At 42.7% G+C, this 20,961-nt stretch overlaps 2 protein-coding genes across 11 annotated transcripts in view; one reads left to right on the forward strand and one right to left on the reverse strand.

Annotated features, from left to right (window-relative positions):
* The first annotated feature begins 38 nt into the window (after positions 1-38).
* On the forward strand, positions 39-17,943 carry LOC116725184 (unconventional myosin-Vb). Its single transcript, XM_032571083.1, has 35 exons — positions 39-1,001; positions 1,508-1,618; positions 1,728-1,896; positions 2,804-2,948; positions 3,127-3,283; positions 3,365-3,508; positions 3,601-3,682; positions 3,763-3,870; positions 3,961-4,073; positions 5,369-5,637; positions 5,744-5,825; positions 6,546-6,686; positions 7,293-7,424; positions 7,531-7,614; positions 7,719-7,835; positions 7,918-8,015; positions 8,126-8,212; positions 8,388-8,708; positions 9,521-9,677; positions 10,201-10,440; positions 10,527-10,736; positions 11,223-11,316; positions 11,426-11,574; positions 11,658-11,873; positions 11,959-12,059; positions 12,527-12,641; positions 13,007-13,112; positions 13,273-13,395; positions 13,793-13,944; positions 14,149-14,238; positions 14,374-14,506; positions 14,599-14,896; positions 15,530-15,704; positions 15,796-15,876; positions 15,969-17,943. The coding sequence occupies exons 1-35, from the start codon at positions 975-977 to the stop codon at positions 16,128-16,130; spliced, it is 4,989 nt and encodes a 1,662-aa protein (XP_032426974.1). The 5' UTR covers positions 39-974; the 3' UTR covers positions 16,131-17,943.
* unc13a (unc-13 homolog A (C. elegans)) overlaps positions 17,885-20,961 on the reverse strand; it is a 51,075-nt gene continuing 47,998 nt past the window's right edge. For 8 of the 10 annotated variants that reach the window (XM_032571082.1, XM_032571076.1, XM_032571074.1 and 5 more), the window contains one exon: positions 17,885-20,848. In XM_032571082.1, the coding sequence (XP_032426973.1) occupies positions 20,560-20,848 (289 nt within the window). In that variant the 3' untranslated portion in view covers positions 17,885-20,559. The remainder of the gene's footprint in view (positions 20,849-20,961) is intronic. The other 2 variants (XM_032571072.1, XM_032571080.1) reach the window with 1 other exon arrangement.

Consider the following 20,961-nt stretch of genomic DNA (forward strand, 5'->3'; position numbering starts at 1 on the left):
AATTGTGAAAAGCCAACAAAAGTAGTGCATAATTGTGGCGTTTTACATAATAAAAATCTGAAAAGTGTGTCAGGCATTTAAAAAAAAAAAAATTTTTTACCTTCATAAATTATTTTGCTTCAGTCACTTCTTTGCTGCATAAGCTCAAACTAAGAATTGTGTTGCTCTCTTATGCTGCAGTTTTAAAGACTAAATTAATGTTTTTTTTTTTTGGTCTGGACTTTAACTGGGCCATTCTAACACATTATTTGATTAGTCACAGAGAGCCACTTCCCTTCAAAGTTTTGACGAGTCTCTTTAACACACCTGAAGTGGAATGACATGTTGATGAGGGAACTCATCCATTTGATTCAGGTGTGTTGGATAAAGGACACGCCTGCAACTCCAGTCCTTGAATGACACTGCCCTGCAAGTTTTGGATGAATCCATGCTCCAACACACCTGAATCAAATAATTGGTTAATGGCAAACCTTTGCAAAAACCTGCTGACATGGGACTTTTGAAGACAAGTTGTCTTCGTTTTTGGTGGCCGTTAGAGTAAAATCAGCTACATAGAAATCCATGGCAAAAGTTACTTATAATATTGATTAAAATTACTTTTTTTAGTCCATCTCCTAAAATCCCAACGTGGTTGTAATGTGAAAAAGTTAAGTTGGTATGAATATCAGTCAAGGACCTTGTAGATGTTGTCCTCAGTTTTAGCAAATAGGTCTCACTGAGAGGAAAAAAGAAATACCCTGAGCTGCTCCTCCCGAGTGTGATTTATCAATCTTTGCTCATCCATTTGCTGCAGATTAACAGTTAACCCGCTCGCCTCTTTATGTGAGTGTGAACAAAGTGCAAAACTGCCGTCAGCTGGACAGAGGCAGGCTCTGAGGAGAGGCAGAGGACACCGGCCGCTCCTCGGGCAGGAACATGCAGACCGGGCTGAGGTTTTACAACAAGTCTCTTCACACATTGGAAAGGATAAAAACATGGCAACTCTGGAGCTATACACAAAGGTGAGCTTATACATATATCTACCTATATATATATATATACATATATATATATATATCTCAGGCATGCAGTTTAATTTAGCTTTCAGAATTAGCCCCTCAGATGACAGGTTGGTAGGATCATTGTTCTTAAACCCCTTCATTGACTGATTTCAAATTACTCAGATAAATATCTGCAAAGAGTTTAGATTTATCTGTTAGAGCAAATAAATAAATGAATATGTTGCTGGTGAAAAATAGTTAAGCGTACAGGCAGTTCAGAGAGAGGATGACCAGTGTTAATTTTTAACACAGTTTAAGAGCTTTTTGTGCTGATGGGTGTCAAATGAGCAGCCTGGGTGGGGTGAGGAAATGTGACGGCATAAGAGTATAATTTAGAAAGAAATGTAAAAAAATAAATAAAATTCTGATAATTTGTTTCCTCAACTGATGTTTGGATTGTTTTCCTGCAGAATGTGTTTGTTTTATAAACGGTTCTATAGTTACACATCTGTCTATCACTTCGTCAGGGGGCAGGTGTGTGGGTGCCTGACCCAGAAGCAGTTTGGGTCTCAGCCACTCTCCTGAGGGACTACAACCCTGGAGACGAACAGCTTTGGCTGCAACTCCAGAATGGAAACGTGAGCCAGTTTCCCTCATGAATGTCCATGTCTTTCTAAACTAAGTTTGTCACTAAATACAAATTGATTAGCAGCACTGATGATCTCCTACTCAATCTACTCTTGATAGGAGGTCCATTACTCTGTGGACTCCCCGTCCGATCTCCCCCCGCTGGGGAATCCCGACATCCTGGAGGGGGAGAACGACCTGACGGCTCTCAGCTTCCTGCACGAGCCTGCTGTGCTGCACAACCTCCGGGTCCGCTTCCTGGACTACAGCAGCATCTACACATACTGTGGTGAGACTAAAGAATGACCAGACGACGGCAGAGACATTTCAGGGAATGTTATGTTTGATAGATGAACTCTAACAGGGCTGCATGGGGTGGAAGAAGATCGCAGAACTTTTCGACGGTAATAAAAACAGCGACCTGCTCCTGGGTGATTCTGTTTGTGTTGTTACAGCCCATAATAACGTCTCCAAATCATAAACTCAAAGGTTAAGACTCGGAGGGAACTCCCACATCCTCACAGTTTGCAAAACCTTTAGAAGATGTGGTTAGACTGAGGATCCTGAGAAAGGTGACGTGGGAGAAATATTCGTTTAAGATCCCTTTTAAAATGTTTGTAGAGTTATCATTTGAACATCAATCTGCTTCTCACAGGCAGAATAGATAAAGCAGTTACATGTTTTACTGTACTTTGCTGGGATTTTATGTCGCATGAGGCTGAATCGGATGTATGGAGTATATCTGAGAACAACAATTCACAAGTCTTGCCACGTATTCTAAGTAGTATTTAGGTCTGGACTTTGACTAGGCCATTCTAACACATTGTGTTCAGTGTGTATGTGTGTGAGGGGGGGGATGTAGAACAATTACCATTTTTCTTCCACTTCATTTTCTGCACTATTTTGCATTCATCTTCATCTTTGCATTACAGTAAATTACATTAAGAGTTGTTTGTGAAATGATAAAAATGTTACTTTAAAGGGTATGAAAGACAACCTCTAATTTACATGGATATGATCACAAATAGAATCAAATGAAGTTTTATAGTTAGTTACGCTGAAGATCTTGAACAAGTGTTTAAGCTTTGCTTTCCCTTTTTAACTAAAACCTGACTTAATGAATCGGTCTATTTTACAACCTTATCCTCAGGATATGCTTGGCGCTTTGAAGGTTTCCTTCTCTGTCTGCCCCTCAGGTATTGTGTTGGTAGCCATAAATCCCTACGATCAGCTGTCCATATATGGTGAGGAGGTAATAGACGCTTACAGCGGTCAGGACATGGGTGACATGGAGCCTCACATCTTCTCTGTGGCCGAGGAAGCATACCGCACCATGACCAGGTGAGAGGTCAAGGAAATGAAGACGGGTTCAGTTTTTGTGATGGCTCTTAATCTATAAAGACTATTTACAGCCCCTGGCTCCTTTTAACAGAGGGGGGGGGATTTTTGATTTTGTTTGTTGAAGCACTTTGTGACTCTTGTCTTAAAATGTGCAATGCAAATACTCTTTTGTGCTCAGGGAAGAGAGGAATCAGTCCATCATCATCAGTGGGGAGTCTGGCTCTGGAAAAACGGTTTCAGCCAAATTCACCATGCGATATTTTGCTGTGGTCGGAGGAGCGGCTCAACAGACCAGCGTGGAGGAGAGAGTGCTGGCTTCAAACCCCATCATGGAGGTAAATGGGGGAAAAAAACGTTTTCACCCTCAGATAAGTTGGCTTTTTTTTTTGAATGTCACGCCTCTGTTTTGTTTGTAGTCCATAGGGAATGCTAAAACCACCCGGAATGACAACAGCAGCCGCTTCGGGAAGTACATCGAGATCGGTTTTGGTAGAAAGGGGGACATCATCGGGGCCAACATGCGGACCTATCTGCTGGAGAAGTCGAGGGTTGTCTTTCAGGTGGGATTCTTCAGCTTGTTGCTGATTTAAAATTCTTAATGATGCAAATACTCATGAGTTTTTCCTGCTTATTTCTTTTTGCTATGTGCAAGGCGTCATCAGAGAGAAACTACCACATGTTCTATCAGCTGTGTGCAGCCAGAGAGCTGCCTGAAATGAGATCACTCAAACTGGGTGGGCCCCTGCTTCACGCTGCTTCTGATTTTATTCCTGCTCTGCTAATGGACTGACGTGTTTTGATTGGTTTACTTTAGAGCCGCCTGAATATTTCCACTACACCAAACAGGGAGGAGAGATGCAGATTCCCGGCACGGACGATCTGTCAGACCTGGAGCGAACTCGCAATGCTTTCACCGTCCTCGGTATTCTGCTCTTGAAGTCACACGATTGTATGAATATAAAGTTCAACAACATGACAGAGAAACAACATCGTCGTTGTGCTGAATCTGCAGGTGTGCAGTCTGAGCAGCAAATGGAGCTCTTCAGGATCCTGTCGGCTGTTCTGCACCTGGGAAACGTCAACATTCAAGCCAGCGGCAGAAGCGCCGACAGGAGTTACATCAGCGTAATCATTATTCTCCATTTTTGTTCTCCTACTTCATGTCCTGATTCATTTACAGTCATGTGAAAAAAGGTTTTGACCCCTGTTTTGTCACTTGTTTTAGCTCAGCAAACAAATTCTCATGTTATATGAAAATAATCTAAATGAATCAAATGTTTTATTCAAATGTTTTGATAACTTTTTGGGGAAAAACCCTATGATAAACCAACCTGGAAACCAGAAAAAAGTAAATGCACCTGTAACTGTGCCATTCCACGTTTTCAACAACTACCATTTAATATTTTACAACTTTGGAGGGATTTTGACCAACTCTTCTTTCAATTCCTCTCCATTGAAGATTATTTGATTCAGTTTGAGATCATCCCAAAGCATCTCAATCAGATTCTTGTCCAGAATTTGACTGGGCCACTGCAAAACCCATGTCTTTGTTGTGTCTGAGTTTCTCAGAGGTTTATTTGGTGTGCTTTGGATTATTGTCCTGCTCGTTACCCAGGCAAGGTTGAGTATGAGATTAAAAACTGATAGTCGTACATTCTCCTTCAGGATTTTCTGTTGGAGAAAAACACTCATTGTCAATAATTATAGCAAGTCATCCAGGTCCTGAAACAACAGAGCAGTGAAAGACCACCTCACTGTAAGGTGCTGTAACAAAATGCTGCGGATCGTATGCGAGATGCAACAAAATGTAAAGCCTTTGCTTTTGTCTCCCTGGTCCACAGAATGTTTTTGTCAAACATGAGCGGGTTTCTTTTTGTGAGCTTGGCCTTGGCTCGTCTTTGTCCAGTCTTATTGTCATCTTGGCTGAGGAAAGTGAAGCTTTAGATGTTCTCGGTTTCTTTGCGGCCTCCTAGATGAATTGTTTCTTGGAAAGATTCTCAGTTGTTTTCTCCATGTGTGGATGATGCCCTCTCGTTGTGGTTCGCTGGACTCCCGATTCATTAGAAATGTTTTTTTAATCCTATTCCAGGCTGATAAATGTCTTATTTGTTCTTGATTTTTCTCCAGGTAAATGAGTCGCTTTTCAAAACCTTTGAGTCTGCTCTGAGTCTACTACATGTTCAAGTTCTGCTGAAGTAGTTTTGTGATTCAGACGATGATGTGGCCTGGATGTAGCTAGTAAGGGTATTTAATTAGATTTTCAAACTAGACCAAGTTGTTTTGGGTAATTTCGTTTCTATAAATGAAACCATAATTTGAAAACTGTGTTTAGTATTTACTCATGTCATCTTTGTCTGACACTAAAATATGTTTGATCTGAAACGAGCTGTGGCAGTATGGGTTTTATGTTTCTTCCTCAGGCGGACGACCACTCTCTGGCCGTCTTCTCCAAGCTGTTGGGAGTCGAGGGATCTCAGATGGCTCACTGGCTGTGCAGCCGCAGGCTGGCGGTGGGGGGGGAGATGCTGGTGAAGCCCATGACTGGTCAGCAGGCTCTAGAAGCCAGAGACGCGCTTGCCAAACACATCTACGGTCAGCTGTTCACGTGGACGGTCCAGCGTCTCAACTCGGCCCTGCGATCGCAGAAGGGGAAGACCAAATCTTTCATAGGAGTGTTGGATATCTACGGGTTAGTGACGAGCTTTGGCTCTTTTGTTTGTGTGCAGCAAGAGGTCACATCTTGCTGCTGATAGTATGATAGTTTAACAAGTCCCTCGTTTTCTTTGTTGGAGCAGGTTTGAGACTTTTGACCAGAACAGCTTTGAGCAGTTTTGTATAAATTATGCAAATGAAAAACTTCAGCAGCAGTTTAACAGGGTGAGTTGTATCACATGTTTGCTCTAACAGAACCGCAATGCGTTCATCAAAGGCTGTGTTTATATTTTCATGTTTATGCCCTCTTCAGCATTGCCCTTCCGCCTTTGCAATTCCTTTTATTTAAATTTTACATTTCTTATACAAACAACAATGGATTTTCTGTATAAATAACATAAGCGATACAAAATTTAAGGCGGTCCATTCAGTCAATTGACCTAAAATCAGAAGCTCAGCTCAGCTTCTGCAGTGTGGGACCTGCAACCACCGTGAAGCTGTGGCGAAAACAGAATAATTTACGAGCTTCAACAGATGCCATGGAAATGGGATGAAACATCACAAAGTTTTTCTACAGATTGTAATGCCTGATTGGATATTTTATGTAGAAATGGCAAAGAATAACGGCTGCAGATCATAAATATGCTATTTTCGCAATAAATATGGCGTATGTCCTGCATTACATACAACCGCATTTAAAGAGACTTTCTCACAAGTAGTGGAAATATTTTCATGTAACGTGAAATTCAATTTCTATTAATCTGTTTACCTTCTTTCATCCATTTTACATTATTTTCGGTTTTTGTTCCCTTTTTGCCTCTCTAATTGTGGTCTCGATATGTTGTAAATCCCGTTGGAAGGAGAAGGGCACGTTTTCTTAAATATTTTGTGCTCATCTGTTCCCCAAGTTTACCATTATATATGTTTTTCTTTCCTCCTTTCAAGCACGTCTTCCATTTGGAGCAGGAGGAGTACGTCAGAGAGGAGTTGGCTTGGAACAGGATCGAATTCAGCGACAACCAGGAGTGCATCAATCTCATCGAAGGCCCTCTGGGAATATTTGATCTGTTGGACGAAGAGTGCCGGGTCAGTCTCGGTGTCGGTCTGTTTGCTCATTTGAAAGGAGTCACCATTCTTACAACTTTATCCCTTTAATTGTGGCTTTTAGCTCATGGCGGTCTCAATTAACTTCCATCTCCAGAATGTTGGCGTCATTCCAGTCCTTTCTGGATCTGCAATCCCAATTCTCCCAGTAACTTTGTCACCATTATCCTTTGTATGCAGTGCTTGTGGAAAATATTGCAGCAGTGAACAGAAGCAGCTGAAAGTCTCAGTTGTACACATCATCAGTTTTACTTGTAAGGATTAAATTGTTTGTTAATTTGTTTGGCCCTAAAGAGTCATTTCAGGCCAATGCTACACGTTCTGGATGGAATGTAAGTTTAGAAAAAACGAATGAACAATTTATCATTCATTTGGCTCTGGTACTGAAGAAAGAACAACTATCAGCAATTAAACATCCTGGAAAACATTTGGAAAAAGTGGATACTGATCGATGGAATGTAGTGATTCACGGACTACAGCAGATATGATGGGTGGATGGGTCGAGCTTCTTTCTCAACTCACTATGTTTGATGAAATGCTCCAACACGGTTGTCTCTGTGATGGCATGTTTCTTTTTGCATTACCCAGATGCCGAAGGGGTCTGATGAGAACTGGGCCCGAAAGCTGTACGACCAACACCTGAACAGCAAGCCCCACCCTCACTTCGGGAAGCCCAGGATGACAAACAGCGCCTTCATTGTTTTCCACTTTGCTGACACGGTAAGGAATGAGATGCTCCATCCTGGATGCGGAGCTCCAATTGTTCCCAACCGTATAAAGCTCAACATTTTAGGCGTTTTTAAATATATTTCTCCCCGCAAATCAGGTGCAATATGAATGCGGTGGCTTTCTAGACAAGAACCGAGACACGGTGTTTGAGGAGCTCATCAACATTCTCAAAGCAAGTCAGGTAGACACCTGATCAATACCGAAGTCAAACAATGATGTGTGTTTTCTCAGTAAACGGTGCCACCCTGTTCCCTGTGTGTGTGTGTGTGTGTGTGTGTGCGTCAGTCTGAGCTGGTGGCTGAGCTGTTCCAGCAGCAGGGAGGCGCTCCCTCTGTGGCCAATGGGAGCGTTCGCTCAGGAAAAAGAGCCGCCAGAGAACACAAGCTGACTGTAGGCTTCCAGGTGAGCTAAAAAAAAACAAAAAACATTATGGTTTTTTTAAGCCTTAGCCTCATAGTGCATTGCTTTTTTTTTTTTTTGTCAGTTTCGTCAGTCCTTACAGATGTTGATGGACACCCTGAACAGCACCACTCCTCACTATGTGCGTTGTATTAAACCCAACGACCTAAAAGCAGCTTTTATGTGAGTCTGTGCTGTCATTCGATAATTCCGAACAAAAAATGTGTGCATATGTATTACTTTTTTTTTGTCTTTGCATGCACTCATAAAGGACCGTCCTCCACTTTTTACAGGTTTGACCCACAGCGGACGGTGCAGCAGCTGAGAGCCTGCGGGGTTCTGGAAACTATTCGCATCAGTGCAGCCGGTTATCCATCCAGGTGCTGGACACTTAGTTGATCTCACTCTTTGTAAATAAATGAAGTGGTGAAACACCAGAGATGAAGTGAAAGAGATTATCACAAGTGAAAGAAAGTCTAAACTTTCCATGTTTTTAACATTTGAAGTTAATTTCTATCAAATAACATGTGTGTTTTGGTTTATACCTGCATTCAGATGGACATACGAGGAGTTCTTCAGCAGGTATCGTCTTCTCCTTCGGGGACCCCAGAGCCAGGATCAGGCTCAGGCCTCGTGCAGACAGGCTCTGCCTCAGCTCATCCCAGACACCGACCAGTACTGCTTCGGAAAGACCAAAGTGTTTTTCCGGGCGGGTCAGGTGGCTGTCCTGGAGAGGCTGAGGTATGAGCGGCTGCGTGTCGCTGCTGTGACCATCCAGCGCCACGCCAAAGGCTGGTTGGCTCGGATCAGGTACAGCAGGATCCTCTGGGCGGCTGCTACCATCCAGAGATACACCAGAGGAGCTCTGGCCAGACGGTGAGGAGAAATGTTTATTATTAAGCTTTTAACTCTCTGAACGTCCTCAAAATCCACTGAATATCTGAACACAGTGCCTTACAGAAGGATTCGCACCCCTAGAACCGTTCCATCTGTTTTTGGTTGAGAGCCACAATCTTTCACTAAGAGTTTAGGTGATAGGCCAACTCAAAGTTGTGCAGTTAAAGCGAAACAATTAAAGAATTCAAAAGGTTTAAAAAAATCTTAAAACTTTTGCATGTTTTGCAAAAGTTTTAAGAGTTTGTCAGACCCTTTGGGGGCAAATTAACTGATAGTTTACCTGTAATCTCTGTTTAAAGAAATGTTATGTGAAGGCCACAGAGGTTTGATGGAGGACATTATCAACCTCAGCTGCCATTGCAGGAATGGAAATAATTACTCCCAAGTAGCCAAGAGTCCCATCGTTTTTCTGGGGGAGCTGCAGATGTCTACAGCTCAGGTGGGAAAGGGGGAAAATATTAGTTCTGCTTTAATGGAAGCAATACAAGAAAATATGTACTTCACTTTACAAAGTTGTCTATTAGAAGTGACTAATACTTGATCAGCATGGCTACACATATGTGTCACAAAATTCTCATGTTTTCATGCAAAGACAAGTCACAAGTCAGTGTGTTTTCAAAAAAATAAAAATCATAGTGACCTGCAATCACATTCAGCAACTAGCAAATTTATGCTTTTTTCCCCAGATTTTATTTGCTTTTTTCACTTTTAGTAAATGACCAGTTTGCTAGCTGAAACCAATGCATGTCTGAAAACCTTTAGTTGTCTACTGTGTTTGTGTGTTTCTGCAGGCGGGCTCTGACTCTGCGCTACACGAAGGCCGCCATAGTGATCCAGAAGACGTACCGGATGGTGGTGGTCAGGCAGCTTTTCCTCATGATTCGAGACGCCACCGTCACCATCCAGGCCTTCACCAGGGGGACTCTGGCCCGCCGCAGATACAGACAGGTCAGCATTCAGTGCCGGCCTCTTATCTCTCTATCTGATGTCGAAGTTACGAATTACCAGTGATGGGATGTAGCGAAGTCCAGGTACTTTGTTAGTTAAGTACTTTTTTTTTTTAGGTATCAATACTTAAGTAGATTTAATCATGAGTACTTTCAACTTTTACTCCACTCCAGTTTACATTAAATATGTACATTCTTCCCCACTGCATTTCTATAATGTTACATTACATTCATGTTACATTGTGTTTTTTTAAAACACAATGTAGCGTGTGTTTAGAACACACGCTACATTGTGTAACACATTGATACAATTAAAGTAATTGTATCAGTTAGCTCAAATGTTGAGCTAACTGTACTAATTATCTTTAAAAGCTTTTACTTGAGTAAAAGTACATATAAACAGACAAAAATGTACTCTAGTAAAAGAAAGATTTTTACTTAAATTTGGTGTTTGAGCACCGTCTCCACCACTGAGTTGCACATCTGGCTTTAAACAAGTGAAAACCGTTTGCTTTGCCCCTCAGCTGATAGCAGAGCGGGCCGCCGTGCTGCTCCAGGCGACGGTGCGTGGCTGGCTGGCGAGGCGGGCGTACCGGCGGGTGCGCGCCGCGGTCATATTCATGCAGTGCTGCGTTCGCCGCAAGGCGAGCAGGAGGGAGCTGCTGAGGCTGAAGGCCGAGGCCCGCTCCGTGGAGCGGTACAGGGAGCTCAACAAGGGCATGGAGGTCAAACTGATGCAGCTGCAGCTCAGAGTCAACCAACAGGTGGGTCACGGAGAGATCTGTTTTCTAAACATGAAAATCTGCCGGATTAGAGATCTAGTTTCATCACGTTTTCTGTGTGCGGCAAGGCGAGGGAGAGCGCTGCTCTGAGAGGGACTCTCCACGCGGAGCGAGGGGCTGCCATCGCCGAGCTGGAGGCTCTGAGGGGCATCATCCAGAAACTGGAATACCAGAGACTGGAGAAGCCGCCGCCTTCCCCAGCGGTCAGCGAGAAGGAGGTGGAGGAAAGGAGGAGAGCGGAGGAGAAAGCCGCTCAGGAGATCCTTCGACTCACACAGGTGAAATGATCCAAATGAAATTACCGGAGACAAATTCCTACATTCGTCTTTTATTGGTTGCACTGCAAAAACACAAAATCTTACCAAGTATTTTTGACCTGGTTTCTAGTGCAAATATCTTGGCACACTCAAAATAAGACAAATGCAAGTAACTTTTTGACATGATGTTTAAGTCAATAATTCCTTAATATTTATTATTAATTTCCCATATGGTAAAAAATGTCTTGTTCCACAGACAGACAATTTAACTTATTATGAGTACTGTTTCTTCAATATTAAGGAACATAATTTCCCTTTGGGACCAATAAAGTATATATCTAGCTAGTCGGTCGTCTCCATTTCTTTCTGGAAAGTTACTTGTAATTTAGGTTTTGTCTCATTTCAAGTGTACTAAGATATTTGCACTAGAAACAAGGTCAAAATACTCCTCAGATTTTCAGTTTTTTGCTGTTTCTCTTGATTTTAATGCTCGTATAATTTTTGAAGGAGATGCAAGCGTTACAGAAAGACAAGGAGAACATCAGCAAGGAGAAGGAAAATCTCACCGCTCAGCTCCACGAGAAAGAGAGAACACAAAACGGTGCGGCTCCACTTTTTCTCCTCTCTGCATTAATTAATCACTTTTTTCCCCTGCCTTGCCACAGCTTTGAACATTTTTTTCCTTTGGTTTGTCTTATTTATGTATGCAGCGTGTGTACAAAAGGCCGTGCAAGAGGCCAGCGCTGCTCTGCAGTCAGAGCTGGATGAGGAGAAGATGAAGTACCAGGGTCTCCTGAGGGAGCTCACCAGACTGGAGCAGAGATACGACAACCTGAGGGAGATGAATCTGCTCACCGAGGTCCACAGCTGCACCTAAACGAGATATACTATTAGTCCAGCTGGATAGTTTCACTTCTGTCCCTCTGTCTCGTCCCAACGCAGCGCTCCAGAGGACACGGAAGGACCGACTCGGCTCAGAGTCTGATCTCCGAGCCTCTCTCTCCGTGCTCCACTCCGCTGTCGCCCCAGTCTCTCACCCCGCTCTCGTGGTCCCCCTTCGGTTCGGCCTTCCCGTCCCCGGAGGAGAAGCGCAGAATCAGCGTGACGTCCCCCACTCCGGAGAGGAGAATCTCGGTGTGGAGCTTGGAGTCGCCGCTGGTCAGGAAACGCCCGAAAGGGAATGAAGCTTTGGTTTTAAACTCGTGCAGGACATTTTGTGACAACACACGGATGTGTTTGACAGGATCAGTTGATGGAGAAGATGGACGTGGCCAAAGACCCGGCAGTGAAGAAGAAAGAAGAAGACCTGGAGTACGCTTATGATGCCGTACGAGTGGCCAACAAGTCAGTCCTACTCTGTCGCTTCACGTATTGATAACCTTTGCACTTTTTTACATTTTGTCACGTTATAGCCACAAACTTCAATAAATTTTACAGGTATTTCATACCCATCTATACCAACTTTACCCATTTAGACATTTTTTTTCTCCTATTTGATCTTTGTAAAATTCCATTTTCCACTTAATGACACAATTTTGTGCACTGGAATTCATGCAGGGGTATGATGGTAAACAGTGTTATGTACAGATGCGTGCCACACTTTTCAAGGTTTTATCTGTAGAAACGATGTATAATTTCACCTCCACTTCACAATTATGCTCCACTAAAAAAACGCATTAGAGGTTTGCAACAAAATGTGCAAAAGTTCAATAGGTATAAACACTTTTTTTTATTTTTTATTTTTTTAGTGACTGTAGCTTCATGCATGACGTTTTCAGTGAAGTCGTTTAATCTGTCCTGGTGTCTGTCAGGTTTCTGGAGAGCCAGCAGCAGAAGCAGCAGACTGAGTGGAAGGACGAACTCGAGGATCTGAGGAACCAGCTCAGTCAGAAGATCTGTTCTGGTTCCTCTCCTGCAAAGAAACGGGTGAGGATTCAACTACGCCACCTCTGCTGAGAATGCAATCTAGTTGTTTAAACTTTAAAGCAGCAGTGGTATTGGTAAATTTTTGTTATGAGATCCAAGATCTCATTTACCAGAGAGATCTGTAACAAAGAGCAAGTTTAAGATGAGATTTTTTTTTTTTTTTTTTAAATTAACCCTGTTTCCTTGTTTATGTTCGGATTTATTTATACTAAACCACAAGTGTCAAACGGCGTTCAGACTCTGGTAATTTATGCCGTTATTCAAAGATTTCTAAACATGATAGTGAAGTGTGATTCTCCTGTTGTGACTGAACTACAACAAACTGGGGATCCTCAAGTTAAGGGTCTGAATGTTTCTCCCATTAGGATTTGTGGCAGCTGCTGGAAGCCAGAGAGTTTGAGTGCATGAGGCTGCGGAGGGAGCTGAAGGAGCTGAGGCACACGGCGACTCTCAGACACCTGCTGACGCAAGGTGAGTCTTCACCTGAACTCTGAGCCCTACATGAAGTAAAATCACTGCAGTGCAGCGAATCTACGGTCCTGTGACGTCTTCTCCATTTGCACTTTTTTTTATATTCATCTTTTAAGTTGTCTTTCACATTCAGTCTGGTTGAGTTTTCTTTTGCTTCCAGTTTCCCTGTCGGCTCCAACCACAGAGACGTTCTGTGCTGCTCGGCCGAAACCAGCAGCCGTCGCCGGTTTGCTGGAGTGCAGGAAGAGAGACGAAACCAAACTCATCAAGAACCTCATCACAGGTGAGCTCCGTTTCATCCATTTAAACTCATTTTTAGTGCAGAGGAAGCAGACGATGTAGATGTAGACGATGTATCGATGTAGGACATGTTTGGTTCATTTTCCTAAACATTTATTTTATTTTTGAAGAAAAATAAACAATTGTTTATTAGTGTTTGCACAGTAATATATAAAGTCCTATGATTGTGCATTTTAAAAAATATATAATTTTAACTTTAAATATTGCGTTTTACACCACTTGTTTTAGTGGTTTTCTTTTTTTTTCTTTTTCTCTTGCATACAGTATTCTTATGTGCCAGGTTTCCCTTCAGTCCAAACAGAAACCCGTTTGTGCAGCTGCATGACAATTATTTGGTCACATTTATTAAACTCCTCTCCGATGCTCTCGCTGTCCCGCAGACCTCCGCTCTGAAGGCGCGCTGGCTCTGCCACCCGGTTTGCCGGCCAGCGTGATCTTCCTCTGCGTCCGTCAGGCCGACTGCAGTGGAGACCAGGCTCGCGCTCTCTCGCTCTGCAGCGCCGCCCTCGTCGCCATGAAGGCCGCTCTCACGGTAACCGGAGCTCTGATTGCTCTGCGTGTGCCAGAAGGGGGCAGTGAAATGTAATTATAGAGGCAGATCCCATCATGTTGGGTGAGGGGGGGGAAAAAAGGGACCTGCAGCCAACTTTCAAACACTTAGAGTAATGAAATGTTTTATAAAAAAAAAACTTTTCCGTCGGTGTGATCTTGTTCTAACGGTGTTTTTCTTCTTCAGAAGCAAACCTCTGATCTTGATATGACTGCTCTGTGGCTGAAAAATTTTAGTCTTTTGCACGACCTGTTGGTCCAACATTCTCCAGAACAGGTAGCCGACACCTGCTGGTCATCTTCAGTTTCCTGACTGGACATGTGGTTTTTTTGTTGTTGTTGTTTTGTTTTAAACTGTACATGCAGTCTGGTTGTGGTTTCCATGATAACTCTTCGGTGTTTGACTTGTTAGAGCCTGGACTCGGATGAGCTCGTTTCTATGACGACCGACCTGAGCGACTTGATCCGCTCCCTGAGTGTCCTTTGTATCCAGGCCTATCAGCAGCTGCTTTCCATCACCGAGACACTGCTGCAGAAACTCATTGGTAACGCTACGGTGACCTCATGCCGGTGCTGCCGACGCTCTTCCCTCCACTAAACTTTAGAACTCTCTCTCCCTTCTCGTTCTCCGCCTCAGTCCCGGCCCTCCTGGAGAGCGAGACCATCGCCGGTCTGTCCGGCTCGGCGGTGAAGCTGGTTGTCTCCAGGAAGCGGGCAGGCTCAGACCCTCGACCGCTCGGCGCCGACGCTCCCACCATGGCGTCTGTGCTGAGGCAGCTCAGAGCGCTTCACACCGCACTGAGCCGCCAGGCTCTGCCCCAGAGTCTGGCGGAGCAAGCTTTCCGCCAGATGACCTACCTCATCTGTGCCTCTGCGCTCAACAACCTGCTGCTGAGGAAAGACATGTGCTGCTGGAGCCGTGGCATGCAAATACGGTACACGGTCGCAAATAAACGCCCCACCCTGGGCTTTTTAATCCATTTAGTAACTTTAATGTCATTAATTGTGTAAGGAAAAAGACAGAGGGGTATCGGTACATCCTTACTAAGGTGTTCATGTCAGATAAACTTAATTCAACTGCTAACGTCAACACAAAGTTAGTACATAATGGTGAAATAGAAGAGTATATTAGATGTTTTTTTTAACTATTTAATATAAAAATATGAGAAGTGTGATGCGCCTTAAGTATTCAGGCCCACTAAGTTAATATTTTGGTGTAAATCTCTACCAGCTTTGTTCATTTAGACACGGATCCTTTCGCCAATTCATCTCATGAAATTGACTCAGTGACCTAAAAAAATGATTAACGTTTTGTTTAACGTATTTAGAAATTTTATTCCACTTTAAAATTACTCATGACTTCATGCTGAATGCAATCACATAAATTACGTTCAAGTTTCTGGTCGGAATGTTGAAATAGAGATGCGTTCAAGGCCAAATGTTGAAATGGGAAATCAAATTAACCTGTAGGCTGTGACTAATCTTTGACAGCAGTAACTATAACTCCCAAAGCACTGCACTTTTACCTTCGAAAATTTTTCTTTACTTATTTTTTTAAATTCCCTCAGTTACAATGTCAGTGTGCTCGAAGAATGGCTGCGCAGCCAAGACCTGGCAGCAGGGGGCGCTGTGGCCACACTGGAGCCGCTCATCCAGGCAGCTCAGCTGCTGCAGGTGGGGAAAAAGACGGATGCGGATGCTCAGGCCATAGTCCGGACCTGCACTGCTCTCTCCAGCAAGCAGGTGGGTCTATGTCTCACTTCTGGAAGGAATTTGTTTCAACAATGCTATTTTCCAAACCCAAGCCTCACTGGGTATTTATTTTGTTCCGCAGATTATGAAGATCCTGACTCTCTACACTCCTCACAGTGATCTTGATGAAAAAGTCTCCCTAAATTTTATTCGCACCGTCCAGGTACCGCCCGCCTCGCTGTAAAAGTCTGACATGCGGATTCATTAAAATGATGCCTCTCAGGTCAGTGCTGATCGTCCTCTCTGTTCCTATAGGAGCTCGTCAGAGGCCGCTCTGACGGTCAGCCTCCACAGCTCCTCATGGACGTGAGGAGAGCGTTCCCCGTCACTGTGCCCTACTCGCCTCCCCCGGCCCTCAGCGCAGACGACTTAGTCATCCCAGAATCCCTCAAGATCTCTTTTCTACGCAGATCCTAGAAGAGCACTACTCCATATGTTGAATGTTGCATTCTGAAATGTAAACACCTTTCTGACCATTAGTGGCGCTAAACAAAATTATTAGTCTAAAAGAAACCCTCGGATTATATTTTTCTACTAACTTAATGAGTCCTGGATTACTGATCTCTGCTACCGTTTTCAGTTCTATGCTCATGTAAAAATGTGTGAAGAGCCCTAAGAAATTATCTATTATTCCAGTGTGATAATGCCACACTTAAAAGTCCGGCCTTAAATTTGAAGCTGAATGCAGGTACTATGTTGAAAAAATATATCAACAAAATCCCAGGTTCAACAAACCTGGGATTAAGTAAACCGTAATAAATAAGTAATCTGGTTATTTTTTTAAGAATTCCAAAGAACTTCTGAATAGTAAATCGTATCTTTTCATTTGTCTCGGATATAAATATGGCATTAGAAACCCGTTTGTTTTAGCTGCTCTCCACTAGACGGCAATCTATGTTTCCACCACACACAGTGAGGATGGAAAAGGAAGAAAAATCCAAGGCTCACTGTTAAAACCGCTGCAGACGATGTCATTTTGGGGTCTTTCAAGTTTTAGAAATCAGCATTAGAAGTTTTACCACAGATCAGCTGGTTTGTTAGACGACACCCCAGGCAAAAGTTTGTTCTGTGTTACCATCACAAACGTAGACATGTGGTGTTTGACAATCTCTACTTTGCTTTGGTCAGATCAGTCTAAAAAAAATTGTTTTTTTTTTTCTCCCCCAAATAAAGCAAGTTTTGTGAAAAGGCACCATATGCCCTCTATTAAGGTGGAGGATCTGTGATACTGTGGGCTTGTATGACAACATGAGCTCTCCTGAATAAATGGACGTGTCTGTCGAGGATATGTTTTCAACACAGAAATGACTCAGAATCTTTTAGATCGTCTAAAGATAACAATCGTGACTTTGATGATTATTAAAAATTAAATTCCTTAACATTTTATCTCCAACAGATATCCTAAAAAGCCAGGTTGATTATTATATTTTTAATTATTCAGTGAAAAAGATATACAGCTACAATAAAAGAATCATACTGGACACTTTTCACATATTGTTTTTGACCAGAAATGCCAACAAATGTATCCACATCGGTGGAAATGTAGCTTTATTGTATCTTTGCACAAAGCGACAGAGAAAAGTGTGAAATTTCTGTTTTCCATATTTTATTGGTAGCAGAAACACAGTTGGACTGTAGTCTCAGGAGCCTCGGCCCCCAACAACCAGAATAATAAAACAAAAACTAAATTAGAAACATCTTTTGTGTAAAAAAATTCTCATGCCAGTACTTTGCACCCACTACACGTCATCAGTAATACATATTTATATATTCACAAACATTTGAAAAATAGAAAACAATAATCCAAATATCAAAATATAGAAGACAACAATTGGCATTGAACATCAAATAATTAATGCGTGCTGACACGACACGGTTTCTGTTTGTTTTTCTTGTTCCCGTCATGCACCGTTTCTGGAAGTACACGACCGGCGCGCCCGTGTGGTTCGGCCGGCCGGCTGGACAGAGCAAGGGGGAGGGGAGGATGGTCATGCATGTCTGTCCGCCTCTGTGTGTTATGTATGTGCTTTTCATTGTGCTTCATCTTCTTCAGCTTCAAACCCGACGGCCCAGCAGGAGGAAGACCTTCCTCGATTAAAGAGAATCATTGTCAACAGCAATAAAGATTATTTTCGTGGCGTTTCCAGCAAGATGTCAATTGTATGACTGTATTTTTTTTTTTTTGTCAAGACTGTGCAGATGTTTTCTTCCAATAAAAAGACCTTTTACATGCCAGTGAGTTACACAACATTTATAAATAAGTTTTTTTTTTTAGACCTTTGTAGCCCACGTGGTGTAACAATGTGTGTACTGCCAGAGTGAAAGTCAGAAACTTTCATTTTAGTTCCTAATCAAGCAGATGCATATGGCTTGTAATTCATCTCCATTATGGACACGGCCTTCCTACAGTATATCTTTCAGCAGTAGCTCCATGCTCAAACTGGAAACCCATTTGCACTTAATCGCCTGCTTGGGTCGCTCCGTGCTAAATTCAAGTCTACAACAGAGCAGCAAATTTCACTTCATGTATTCTGACGTGTTTTACATGGCAGCTATTTACAACAATCCGCTTCAGGATCATCTTTTCCTACATCAACAAAACTTCAGTCTCTGATCGACGCCACAACAGCTTTGACTTTTGGCCCAGAAAGCAGACAGCTTTTACAACATATCAGACACTTGTGCTGCTATAATTAGATTAGTAATCCACCATGTAAACATTGTAAGACTGATTCAGGAAGGACTCATAGAGTTTACAGATCAGATGCATAGAGTTCAGTTGGTCCACTTTGTTCAATAATGGGGCCTTTTTAATTACTCAACACCCAGAAATATATCGTTTTGAGTCCTGAACACAAAATTTCTTCTACTTTATTCTTTTAAGTTGTTACAGAAAGAAAACTCATAAATATATTTAGTTTTAGAGGTTTTCTAAACCCATTGTGAGATTGATGAAAAGTTAACAGAATCTAAAATGTTTTAAACCTCAACTGCTCAGGGATTTAATGTATTTTTTTTCCTGAAATCTTTTAGATAATTATTGAAAGTCAAAACAAAATAGACAACAAATGAGTTTTCACAAATGCAACAGCGACTGAGTATTGGAAATGTCTCTGTACGCTGTTTGGACCCTAATGTTGTCTTCAAAATGTGGGATGCAGACCAGTTCTGCTTTGGATCAGCAGCCCTTCACCGGAGGCTTTTCTGGATTTTGGAGTGAAGCACGTGACATGCCTTGTAAAAGTAGCAAACTTTTTACATTCTGTAAATTTAAAACCACAAACTTCCATGTATTTTCTTGGGCCTTTATGTGATATGAACACTGGTTTCTCAATCAGTGATTTAATGTTGTTTTTATGACTCAAAAGGACTTTGAATTGCTTTGTTGCTCAAATGTTTTGTTTTGTGTTGGTCAATCTTAATAAAGTTCAGTAAAAAAACGTTGAAGTTTGTGGTAGGAATGAGACAAAACGTGAAAAGCTTCAGCATTTGCAAGGCATCGCACAGCTAAATAATATTGGTGATATTGAAGATCTGTGCTCACTCGGGTTAGTGAAGGGCGAGATGTTTCACTTCACATGATGCTACTTTGCAAAAATATTTTCTCTATGCATGTTATCTGTTAAATAATTTCCTTCCTCCTTATTTGGCAGTTAGGTGCTTTTATTCTGAAAGGAAACGACATGGGTTTTAATCTCTCTGCTGTATTGCACGGCTGACAGACCCAGATTGGGCTGTTAGGAATGTTTGCAGTAAAAACACAAAGGTTAGAAATAACAGAAACATGAACGTTTTGACCTTAAAATGGTAAACAAACCTATAGAAACTAAACGGATCCTCCACATGTCACTAACGTAGCGATGGCTTCTCTTTGTGATTACATTTGAAGGTAGCCAGCAACACGAGGTCGACATCTTCACAATCACACCGAGTCCATTCTCATTCACTCACTCGCTCAGTCACATATACTTATGTATAATCTGATGAATCACAGTGCTCAGATGTGTGCTTTCATCAGATTTCTCTCTCTCCATGCTGTCCCACACAGGACGCAGACAGAGGACGAGGGTCAACAGGACAGAAGGCTTTGAGGGTGTCAGGCAGTGCTCTGTTACAGGGTAGACGCTCAGAAAGACAGACTACGATGACCTCCATCGAATAATCCTGTAAGCTTATATATTTCCCTTTATATATTTTTTATATATGCATGTTCATATATAGAATTATTTAAATATAAATATAGATCTAGAATAAGAAAGTAATAAGTGATAAACTAAAAGTGCTTTGTTTCTGATATCTGGAATGTTTTGAGCCTGTTTGCGTTGTGTGTCGGCTGGACGGTCGGTCCTGTTGTGCTTGGGAATGGTCTTGGCATATTTCAGTAATTATCTGTTGGCACTTGCGGTCCCTTCTCTGAGTGGGCACACACCAGGGAAGGGATGACGGGGCAGAAACTTAAAAAAAAGAAAGTGAGAAAGATGGCTAAAAATATTTAGAGGCTACAAGACATTTCTCCACCTGATCACTCCAGTAAGTGTGTGTGTTTCTCCACGACAAATAGGGAAACTGTATCGCTAATCAAAAAGGATGATTAAAACACATCAGCAACAATGAAGACACTGGTGGACTTGGTGATGCTCGTCTTTGCTTTGCGTCTTCGCCACTGGAATAAAAGTATTTACAGGACTGAGTGTGTGGTGCCTCCTGTCCTATCTGTGCTTTTACAACTCTGGATTATCCTGGCAGTGACTCGCGGTGACTCAGGAGAGCCGCAGGGCAGTGGCTGTCTGACTGAGCTCCAGACATGGCGTTTTAAGCCCCACTTTGACATTTTCGTCTTTTTTTTTTAACCACGGCCCTCCTCTGTAGAGCGCTGGTCGGACTTGAGCTTGACAAACTCTTTGGCCACGTCGTCGTTGTTGCGCTGGGAGAGGATGCGCAGGACGGTGAGGCCTGTCTCGTCCATGTGGATGCGCTTCCCCAGCGGCAGCCAGCAGGCGGCGCTGCCCTTGGAGGCCACATCCTTGAGCTGCAGGACGGCCATGCCCACGGTGCGGTCCTCTCGGGCGAAGCAGTAGTCCTTCACACACACCTGCAGCTCGTAGCACTCTGGACCCACCTCGTTGCTCAGTGTGCTGCAGAGCAGGGAGAGTGAGTCAGGGTTCGTACGCTTTTCCCACTTTAAAATTCAAACACTTTTCAAGCATTTTTAAAAAACGTTTTCAAACTTTTCCAGCCCCACACTTTG

The sequence above is a fragment of the Xiphophorus hellerii genome, chromosome 9, assembly GCF_003331165.1.
Source record: "Xiphophorus hellerii strain 12219 chromosome 9, Xiphophorus_hellerii-4.1, whole genome shotgun sequence".
NCBI classification, from domain to species: Eukaryota; Metazoa; Chordata; class Actinopteri; order Cyprinodontiformes; family Poeciliidae; genus Xiphophorus; species Xiphophorus hellerii.